General features: G+C 40.0%; 3 protein-coding genes across 6 annotated transcripts in view; 1 reads left to right on the top strand and 2 right to left on the bottom strand.

Moving 5' to 3' along the window:
- The window catches only part of LOC120950176 (FH1/FH2 domain-containing protein 3), a 181,529-nt gene that overhangs the window by 153,696 nt on the left and 16,236 nt on the right, over positions 1-11,597 (bottom strand). The gene's annotated exons all lie outside the window — the stretch shown is intronic.
- On the bottom strand, positions 723-11,562 carry LOC120948422 (transmembrane 9 superfamily member 3). Its single transcript, XM_040364714.2, has 8 exons — positions 10,996-11,562; positions 10,686-10,881; positions 3,360-3,847; positions 3,111-3,277; positions 2,801-3,026; positions 2,517-2,725; positions 2,172-2,402; positions 723-2,102 (listed from the first exon to the last, which is right to left on the bottom strand). Exons 1-8 carry the CDS (start codon positions 11,146-11,148, stop codon positions 1,958-1,960), a joined length of 1,815 nt encoding a protein of 604 aa, XP_040220648.1. The 5' UTR covers positions 11,149-11,562; the 3' UTR covers positions 723-1,957.
- On the top strand, positions 4,387-8,489 carry LOC120948423 (uncharacterized). Of its 4 annotated transcripts, none has more exons than XR_007451874.1 (3): positions 4,387-4,401; positions 4,480-5,983; positions 6,058-6,815. XR_007451874.1 is itself a non-coding variant. In XM_040364715.2 (2 exons), exons 1-2 carry the CDS (start codon positions 5,914-5,916, stop codon positions 6,528-6,530), a joined length of 543 nt encoding a protein of 180 aa, XP_040220649.2. In that variant the 5' UTR covers positions 5,697-5,913; the 3' UTR covers positions 6,531-6,815. The 4 variants fall into 4 exon arrangements, 1 of the variants encoding a protein (XP_040220649.2); XR_007451873.1 differs by lacking the exon at positions 4,387-4,401 and having other exon boundaries at positions 5,290-5,304; positions 5,381-5,983; XR_007451875.1 differs by lacking the exon at positions 4,387-4,401 and adding an exon at positions 6,930-8,489 and having other exon boundaries at positions 5,559-5,983; positions 6,058-6,858.

Genomic DNA, 11,597 nt, shown 5'->3' with positions numbered 1-11,597 from the left:
GGTGCTAAACAAAATGTAACCAAGCATGTGATTGATCCATCAACTGTTTGAGTCTTACCTCTGATCATCTCAGTTGTGTACGTGTGCTGATTTGAGCTTCGGTTTCAGTCATGAGTGTTGGTGACCGAAACAGTCACAGGCAAGCACTGCCACAGCCAGAAAAATCATGATTATGCTTGCACCGGCATTAAGCTCTACTTATCAGTCAGAGTATGGCGTTGGACACAAGCATTCCCATGTCGTGTTCGGCATGTCATGACGCACGTTCATTGAGTATCAGCAATGAGCATCAAGCAACCTCGGATATGTTCATTGTTTTCGTTGGTGCACATCTCGTGATGCTCAGGACATTTTGCAGCACTGGCCATATGAATAAATAAAGATGCTATACGAACCGAAAACGGGTTTGACATGTCAACCCGTTTAGTATATTGAATATCTGTAAAATATGTTTTTGTTCAGCAGTCTTACGTAAAGAAGAACGATCCAGATGGGAATCGATTCCTATCCCGTTTTATGGCTCGAGCTTTCGTTTTAGCGAGCGTGTCGTTATAAATCTTAAAATATTCGAAACCACTGGTGTTGGACAATATAAAACGAATAATAGATACAAAAAAATCACATAAATAACTCATATGAATTGGGCATTTGCAATGTTATACTTACAGTTTTCAAACGAAACAATCTTCATTCTTTCACACTTCATTAAATGAGTCGTGTAGTTGATTTACGGAGGATTCCCCTTCTATCGATTTCATGTTCAGTTCTATTTTCAGTAAGCTATATCAATCCTCCTTCAAATTAAAAACAAAAATAGTTTATATACTGCGATACTGGAACGTAGCGAACTCTGTTGCAGGTGGTAGGAGATGGTGTTTTTGTTGTTTCTTTTTATCTAGTTCAATATCATCAGCATGTTGTAACTCTGATCTCTCTTGAATTGTCTAACAACATTGCCACGACCCTTCACTATGGATTCCTTTGCACACCTAAGTGGAAAAATAATTTACCATAAGTAGTTGAAATACCACGCACGCACGTCACTTGTTTGCTGAATGTTTGCTGATTGATTATTCTGAGTAAGGCAACATAGCATACTTTTACCCTCCAGCACACATATGTTTCAAACAAATGGGATAAAAAAAAACACAAAATAAATCAACCTAACCTGCAAGTTTCGTGCATTTTGCCACTTGTGTTACGAACAAATATTTCATCAAATGTACGTTCATTTTCTCCAATATTTCTACAAAACTGAAGTGCGCTTTGTCCTGTTTTGCAACAACACTTATGAAGTTGCTTGTCTTATGGTACGGTTTTGAAGGTTTAGTACACAGTCCGAATAAATCACTGTTTTCTCGTTTATATTCAGTACGCGTGTTTCTCACAAATCGAATCGCTTGCTTTTGAATTCAACAGGATATAGACTTGTTTTATCCTCTGTCTCATTTGATGATACCATTCTTAAACATTCCATTGCGATTCGATAAGTCATATGCGTCCGTTATTTCATTGTTCAAATGCTGCCTTGCATCCTGGCAATTTCTGTTCTAATACCAGGTCAGCTCATAAAAGCTCCGTTCTTTGCAAAATTTTCGTTTGAACTAAACCTCCTTTCATGCGATCTGCATATTACAAACCCGATCTGCATATTACACACACACACGCACACATATTTCTTCCAATAGCATTCGATAGTACAACGTGACAGCTAGTATATTAAAGGTAGAACCATAAACTAAAGCAAGGATTACTGAAGGTTATCAAAGGATTAGTTTATAACATCCAACGCATGCGTTATTCCAACCTCTAGCAATTAGAAGAGTGATCAGCAAAACAGTACCATTGCTACTGATCAATACGAATCCAACACTGCTTAGCCAATGCGGGATTGACAAAACCGATCGACCGATGTGCGTGTGTCCATGGGCACGGATGTGAAGAGGGATGGATTTGCTTAATCAATCTTTACATTGGAATATATCTTTCGCACAAAGAGATTTGTACCGAAGTACCCCACTGTCCCGCAGATAATACCCAGCGCTCCAGAGAATAATGCCATGTAGCCGAAATAGAACGCTGTCTGGAATAGTCCATACATTCTGCAAACAAAAGAACATTATTATTATTATTTTTCGTTGCAGACCAATGCACATGTTTGGTGAACTTACTTCGTTTTGAAGAAGAAATAGTAGAAAGAATACATGTACACATATATTGACGTGGATGCTGCCGACATGAAGCTGGTCCACTGCCATCGATAGTCTTCGGCATTTAATAGGAAGTATGTGCAGACGATCGTCACGCAAACGGTGACAATGATCAGAATCAAAAACACCAGAAGCATGAAACCGTACACATAATAGATTTTATACGCCCAAAATGATGTGAAGATAAAGTACCTATAAACACGAAATTTAAGTTTAAATACATTGTATAATTTATGCTGTCAAAATGTTCAGAGGTAACAAAAGCATTGTAAGTTATACTATCACATGGACAAAGTTCAAACTTACATTTCGATAAATATCGACCCGAACGGTAACACTCCTCCGAGCAGAATAATCACAGCTGGCTCCATAAACCATTTCTTTTCGGGTATAGGCCGCGGAACAGCATTAACGCGACACGGGTAATCTGGTTGGCCGTCCAAATTGCGTCCAACAATCGTTCCAATCAGCGTCAATGGTAAGATTACGAATATACAGATACATGTTACAGCAACCTAGAATCAAGATCACGTTAGTCAAATTTAGTTGAATGAATTTGCATTTAATAGCAAATTAAATTTCTTCGTTACCATTGTTCCAAAAGGAATTGCCCGCGAGGCATGATAGTAGATTGCGATAAAGTTGATAAAGAAAGCAGTTCCACACACAAGCGCTGGGACGATGAATGCGGACATAAGCATCTGTTTTATCCATTGCTTTCCTCCCATTCGGGCGTACAGCGACCCTCCAAAGTAACCGTTGATTGGGGAAGTTGCCGCATATACAAAAATCGTCGTCGAAAGCATAGAACCCCGCCTATTCGTACAAAAACCAAAAGCATTCATATAAAACCAAGTAAATAGAACTGTTTCATAGTTGCTCGCGACGACTGTTACTTACTCAGTGTAAAGTTCTCCCAATATTGCAAACGTTATGACACACAACACTACCGATGTCAGTTGATAGCCAGCACCAATTAAGGCAGAAAATAGCATCACGTTCGATGCTGGACGGAATACGTCGCCGTGTATCTGCTTCCATCCGTACTCGTCACCGAGATCGCGCTCCTGTTGTTTATTATTTCGTAAAATCATGCAATTCCCATCCATTAACACACAAATAATGTATAAATAAATTGCTCACACCTACCATATCATCTGCTTCCTCGTCCTTGCTGTAACGCGCGTAATCTTTCCTCAGCGTGCGCATCAAAATCATCGACACCAGCCCGACAAGGAATATTACCATCATAAAACTATTGAATATGCTGAACCAATGGATGCGATGCTGGAAGAAATTCGGGTCCAGATACTTATCGAATCGGTCCTCAAACTTGACCGAGCTTGGTTTCCAGTTCACTTCATACGTAAACTTAATCTTCGCTCCCACTCTGAGCAATTCCTTACGCTCCGGGGTAAGCGTAACGTCCACAATCTGTTTGCCATTGTAGCTGATGTCGAACTTTTTGTGGGTATAGATGTAGTACTTCTTGTCCTCCTCCTTGCCGACCACTCCCCATATTGGCAGATCGTCGATGTACATTTGATACCAGTACTGATTCTTCACTGCATATATGAATGCTTTGTGCTTTTCCTCCGTCAAATCTACCATACAAATCTCCGTTGGGCTGATGTCATCTGTAAATAAAGGGTGAAGTTTTATTATATTTCAAATGTCTTTTGTTTGATTGAGGATACCATAAATATTATATTTATATAGTCATTAAATTCGCAAAACGATGAACACATTATAGAAATATATACATACACTAGCTTTTGGGTTTACGGTTAGGTTAGTGTAAATTGAATATAGAACACTTTATAGAACAGTATAATGTTTTGCAACATCATGTTATGCAAATCTGCCACTGATTCTACTTGCCTCGCAATTAGAGCCCCTATTTGCAAGGCAATTTCCGTCACGAAATTCCCATTTTACTGTAATTATTACATTTTTCTTGCTGTTTAATTATTAGACAGCACTCGAAACGGGTTCATCTCTATCGGTTGTCAAACGTCTACAAAAGCAACATGTTGACTAAGAAAGTAATAAATATACAGACAGTCACTGGTGGTATACACCCGTAGCGTTTCCGTTAAACTTGAAAAGGAAAACATGAATTATTATCGTAATATAGTTTTCACTGTTTATCTTATTCTAGCATTTGTGCAACAGATAAAAGCTCAAGAAGGTAGATAACAAAACAAAAAATCCCCGATGATCTCTAGGTGAAGCAATGACTCTTCACTTGCGCATTATATCTCTTCAGCAACTGCACCCGGAAATCATACCACCACAATACAGTGCCATGTTTGCTGGAGCCTCGAAAGTGCAGCCCAATGTCAACACAGTTCCAAATCCGAACCTTGCAACCCTCACCAACTAGAGGCTACGGGGAAAAAATTGCGTTTAATTCACCCCCATACACCGGAACAAGGCTCAACGAACGAACGCCTGCAGTTGGAGCAGTATCGCTGCTTTACATTGTCAGCATCTGCGGGAAAAGGTGAAGCAAAGAAAGTGTTCTACGCCAAAGGATGCACAATGGCTGCGAATGATCCCTGCAGCAATTGGGCGAAGGAGAAGAGTGCTTCCTGTTTAGTCTGCAAGGGGAACAACTGCAACGCTCCGATGCCGGTAGATATTAGTCACGTGGCGATCAAAGCGAGCAAGAAAAATTGCACAGCTTCAAATAGCAGCACTGCTGCAGAGATTAGTCGTTTTTACTGGATCATTGGCATGGCTATAGTCAGCAGTCGGTACAGTTCCATTTTTAATTAGTGATCGCATCTAATAGAGGTTGCAGAACGTAAAATGTTTAAAACTAAACTAACTTAACTAAACAATTATAGTAATTTTCGCAATATTGCGTTTCAATTAACGAGAATAGCGTTTGAAACATCAGCTTTGATAAATAATTGGCTAAAACTATAATTAAACTTAAGGGTGTGTATAATGACAACCGAAAGAACGACCTTATCCTCAATCATTTAGCTTGCAGAATAAAACACCGATGTGCAATGGTGGAAACATGTATCTCCACCTTATCAAGCACTTGAAATTGTTGCAAACTACACGTGTGCTAACAAACTCCGTATGTACAATGTAGGCTCTACAGGTGCGCTTTCATGTTCGTCATCGATTATCTTTAAAACGTTGCTTCATTTCAGCACATTTTAGCACACTGCAAAATCCAGCAATCAGCTGTACTTGCCAAAGTATCCAAACACCACGCCGACCACCGATCAAGTGCTTACATTTGTATGTCGGACGTTCCCTCCCCGGCCGATTTGTTCTGAATAATAAACAAACAAATATAATCAGTGCATGAACCCATGAAAGAAATATACAGAGTTTTAGCGGGATGGTTCTACACTCTCGACACACACTACTATTGCAGCAAATGTGTGCTAGGTACTGTTTATGAGTCACGAGGCAAATTTAACTAACAGTCTCCGAGAGCGAAGAAGAACAGATTCAAACACAGTGCCATGTGGACAGTGTAGTGGGAAGTGTGGTGCATAAGCGCGAATGATAAGCGTTCACGTTTGCCTAGATGGCAAAGATATAAATACTGCTACTGCGGCAGACCGATGGTTGCAGTTGCATTTACAAAGTAGCATCGTTCAGTGCGTTTTGTGCGAGTGATATTTGAATTGAAAAGCATTTGTAGGGAACGTTTTTACTTTCAAAGATATTAAAAATGCTGTGCTCAAGATCATCTACATTGTACGCAGTGTTTGCGTTTATTTTCGTATCGGTGTTGCATGACGGTACGTGTAATTAAAATTGTTCATTCTTTCAAAGCGTTTTACTTACTTCACTGTTTACGTTTTTTGACACCTAGCCATGGCATTGCAATGTCGCAACTGTCTAAGCTCAAAAAGCTTCGCAGAGTGTGAAAAGATGGGAGAAGTAGTCGTATGTAATTCCACGATTGTCAATCAAAACCACCAAGCCTTCCTGCCAGATAATCCGACATTGCCACAAGGCAATTGGACTGAATTTAAATGCTACCAATTGCAAGTCGCTCGGTTGCACCAAAACAACACTGACAGCGGATTGCGCGGATACGCTCGGGGATGTACTTTTCTGCACGTAAACTTTTGCAACGGTTGGACCAGCACCCTAAACCTTACCAGCTGCTCAACGTGCACGTCGGACAACTGTGAGCAACACCTTCCTACGGTAGCACCCGAGCTCACAACAACAACTACTACGAAAAAACCATCTTCTAGTGGAGCAAATGTATTAACGTGGCGAAACCTCTCCAGTTTAGGCTGTCTGAGCGCCGTGGTTCTTCTTCTAGCAGCACGATAATTTTAATAAACATATAAATAGCAAACAAGGGTAAACTAGTGACCATCATCTATCTTAGAGGGATTGCATTACAGCAATTATCCGCAGTACGCGATACTCGATAAACACGAATTTGCAGTACGCGATTCCTCTAAATTTGACAGCACGATGTGTGTTTTGAAAATATTTTAATAATTTGAAATATTGTATGTTCTTTTTGAATATCAATCATCTTCAAAACCCGTGTTGCATCGACTTTGTGAAGATGCCTGTTTTACAATAAAAATATGTAATTCAAAACTCTGAGGCAGGCCAAGACCGCAAAGTGGTTGTAGCGCCGGATAAGTAAGTAAGTAATTCAAAACTCTGTTTCGATATTGTTCGACCCTTGAACCAGAAGTATAAACTATTTTTCCATAGGAATCCCCGAAAGGAATACGTGAAAACTCGAGATCAGTGCTGCAAAATGTCCTGAGCATCACGAGATGTGCACCAACGAAAACAATGAACATATCCGAGGTTGCTTGATGCTCATTGCTGATACTCAATGAACGCGCGTCATGACATGCTGAACACGACATTCGAATGCTTGTGTCGAACGCCATACTCTGTCTGATAAGCAGGGCTTAAGGCCGGCGCAAGCATAATCATGATTTTTTCTGTTTCAGTCACCAACACTCATGACTGACACCGAAGCTCAAATCAGCTCACGTACACAACTGAGATGATCAGATGTGAGACTCAGGCTGGTATTATTGAATCCGTTCGTAGCGGCAGCGTACGTCCCAACACTCATTTTCCTAACATACTAGATCGTTGCTACAGTTATTCACCGCGGCGTTGTAGGACCGGGCGCAAGAACTGTGTTGCCATCCCTAGAATTTCATGTGAGCGCCGTACGTTCCTGCTACGAACGGATTCAATAATACCAGCCTCAAACAGTTGGTGGATCAATCACATGTTTGGTAACATTTTGTTTAGCACATTTCGTTTAGGCTGGTATTATTGAATCCGTTCGTAGCGGCGGCGTACGTCCCGACACTCATTTTCCTAACGTACTAGATGGTTGCTACAGTTATTCACCGTGGCGTTGTAGGAGCGGGCTCAAGAAATGCGTTGCCATCCCTAGAATTTCATGTGAGCGTCGTACGTTCCCGCTACGAACGGATTCAATAATACCAGCCTTAGTTTCTTGGAATATACATGGCGTGTGTTCCCAATCAACAAAATGAGCATGCTTTCCCGCTATGTCTGCTTTGATGGTCTGTCAAGTCAAACCGTGCAAGAAACCATACTCATTTTGTTTCTTGGAACCACTCGCACGCACCGCATATCTCCCATGACTATCGCGATGATCACCGATTGAAAATGTCGCGACCAAGTGACTGACCAAGAGTTGGTTGCGTACAATGTCACCAAGCTGGTGATGGTCGCAACAACTGTTTGAGTTTCACATCTTATCATCACAGTAGAGTTCGTCACGGTGTTATGGTTTTGTTTCAGTCGGAATTTATCATAACTATTTCAGTAACTTTTTGCAGCACTGATCACAGTAAAAAAAGTCATGACATTGTGAATGACCAAGCATTGGTCGCAAAATTGTCACGAAGCATGCATTGGTCACACCAATCGCTTTGAGTATCACCTCTGATTATCACAATTAAGTACGTGACGCTGACATGGATTTTGTTTCAGTCAGATTGTTATGACATTGACATTTTGCAGCACTGATAGAGATACGCGATTGTGCTCGGTACCGTACGATAGTGTATATCGGATAATGACTGTATAACAGTTTATAAAGGTAAGTATCGATCAATCCACACCGTTCGCAGACGCAGAGTCAGTTTTACACGCATTGTACTTTATACTAACGACCGTATAACGGATAATAATGCACCGAATAGTAGCATGTAAAGATGGAATATAATTTATAATAAATTGCAAAACTGAAAGGTTTTATTATTTTGTACAGATCAATTAATTTCCTTATACATTATTTTTATCAAAAAAAAAATCTTAAAAAAAACAAAGAAATAATGATAAATAAATTTGATAAAACAAATTAATTTCTGCTTCTTTACAAATACATTAGCAGATCGTTTTGATCGAATGAATGAAACCTATGGACAATATGTAATGACAATATGATCAATCAATTAATGGCATTCCTTTGTATAGTTTGGATTGAATATACTACACCCGAGGTAATAACTCAATTTTCATTATCAATGAGGTCTGACCTAGCCAGTCTACATATATATAATTAATAATGTATGTATTGGCTGATAAGAGTTCCTTAGTGCTCTTAAGAATAAACCAGGCTACCATATTAAATTGTAGAACATCGTACACTCATTCTGGTCATATGTGATATTTGTTCCACAAATTGCATTATGTGAGCAATTATAATTTATTCTTAAAATATGATATGTTGATTATTGTTGACCGAACCATGTCACACCGATATGCTCTATCGTGAGCAGGCCAACAAGAGAGAGAGAGAGAGAGAGAGAGAGAGAGAGAGAGAGAAAATTTAGCGGAAACCTAGCTAAAGAATGTCATCTACGACGTTTGAGGTAAGTTTTCTAAAAAGTGGTCCAAGAATCTGCCCAGAACGCCTCAAAGTCAGAATATAGGTGACCGCCACTGTAAGTCCAGAATATATGAAAATGTTGTGACAACATTTCAATATCATCATTATTGCAACAAATAATCTTCTCTTAGGGGAAATGGGTCATGCCAGCCTATACAGCCTTTCGAGACTTATTGAGCCGAAGGTCCATACGAGGATTGAATCCAGGACAGGCATGTTGTTAAGTGTCCGATTTGACGATGCAGGATTCCGATAGAACTCAAGACCGCGGGACACTTTGATGAATCTGCGGGAGTCAATCGTAGGACTGCGGAAAGATACGTGAAAATGTTGACGCTGCCAGGATCAGCGGATTTGTACCACAAGACTGCGGCACACTTTTTCGGTAACAGCTTTCAAATGGTATATTTGCTTCAAAATGAAGTTTCGGTTTCAACACATGATTTTCAACACATAACAAGGAACTGTCAACCTCAATCCAGCTTGAGTCGTGTTGAAAATCTTGTTGACGAAATTATCCCAAATTGTCTGAAGCCGGTCGGAGCCGGCTCCGACTTCGGAGCCGTTTTGCCTATCACTGCTGTATACACAGTGGCTCAGTAGTGAAGTGATATGATTTATATCATGTCCTGTTATTTACTCGTGCCATTCTTTTTGAGAAAATTGTGTTTTGACAGCAATTTAAAAACAAAATCCATTCCAATCCAAGAGTTTAGCAGCCGTAACATGCATTAAATGAAATAATGAAATAATAACAAAATTAAATGAAATAAAACACGGTACCTATTATACGAGAATTCGTTAATAAGCAGTTTTTTTATCTTTCGAAACATGGCACTGATATAGCACATAAATTGTAAAACGCGAAATACCTTGTTGACTTTATGTTAGAATGCAATTAAATATTTAATTTTCTGCTCAAAAACCATCAACTTGAATCAAAAAGTCACATACATTCGATGTGTTTTGAGTCAAAATCTCATAGTGCTGTTTTTAGCTTTTACAAAAATATGTCAGGTAAAGTTACGCTATTATTCCACTTACAAAGCTTTATCGAGCCCCAGAAAGATTGTGTATTGAATGGTATCTATGTTTTTAATTTAACTTGCCAAATGCTTGAATCGTTTAACGTTTAATTGGTTGAAACGTGAGCCACTAAAACTATGGCAGTACATCAAAATAATTGAATAAACTCGATTTTGATGTACCTAAATGACCGAGTGACAACATCTCACAGGTTCTAACAGTATGGGACGCCTGGAAATACTGATTTATATTTTTCGTGTTGCCAGCGATAGCTTATAAAAAGCTGTTGCAACAGTCCAGTACATGACACTAAATTATACTACAAAAAATATAGTTTTGTAGAAGACAATTCCAGAATGTAAATGGTAATTGATTGAGAAAATGATGAAAAACAAATCCCCAAAAATAACCAAACCGCGATTCTACTCGTCTATCCTATTGAATGCGCGTTTTTAAGCTGCGAGGGCATTCTACATGGGATAAAAACCGGGACGCCTTAAGCTGAATGAATATTAGATGGAGAAGTATGTGGACCAATGAGAATGTGCACCTACCTTTGAAATCGATGTCATAGCCACTGAATTCCAACTCAACTCCCTGGAGAGCCTCACTCATAGTTTCGTGGTAATGATTGATCGATTGTTTGGCACCGACACAGAATGGTAGCGAAAAGTACGCGTACGTCTCCTGCCGATTATGGTACGGTCCGACGGTGTTCATCCATAGTACAACCTCCTCATGGTCTTCATACTAAAATAAAAGCACACAGGCGATCAGTGTTAAATGATAAGCTTTCCGTGAAAAAAACCACAGCGAAGCGGATCGAAGGGAGAACATAATCATGATAATTAGTCCCATCCTTACCATATGATTGTGCTCATCTGCTCCGACATTGGTGACAATCAGCGAGACGGTAACCGCCACGACGCACCACCACCTCCCCAACGTTGAATAGGACGACCTCATCTTGGCACTGTTCGTGCGATCTATTTTACTACCGAACGGCTCACACCACATCCAACTATCTGACCAGATTGTGATCTACCGCATAAGCTAGCTATTGCCGAATGTGCCGGAACATCCACGACGGAAAGTTTTGTTTTGGTAGCATCAGTAGGCCTAGCGCAACGGGGAATGCAGCTCACTGACACATCGCATCCGTCCGATTCGGCGATGGGAGCGATTTGGATTCCGGCAATACTAATCTAATTGATAGTCACGAATACCGCTAGCTCCTTAACTGTACTTTTTTCCGTTTCACGAAAAAAGTGACACACGTACAGGGGTGTGAAAAATGGTATTATTTACTTTTCTTGCTGAATATACCCCTCGGAAGTTCGCTAGCACCCGTCGCAAAACATCGGGGCGAAAAACACGTACACAGAAACCGATTTGCGAGCAGATGCGTAGACGAATCGTACCGATTTGACATTTCCATTTATTTTGACAGCTATTTCTCGGCCAAG

This window comes from Anopheles coluzzii, chromosome 2 (genome assembly GCF_943734685.1).
Source record: "Anopheles coluzzii chromosome 2, AcolN3, whole genome shotgun sequence".
Lineage (NCBI taxonomy): Eukaryota > Metazoa > Arthropoda > Insecta > Diptera > Culicidae > Anopheles > Anopheles coluzzii.
This window is presented reverse-complemented; position numbering and strand designations above follow the sequence as displayed.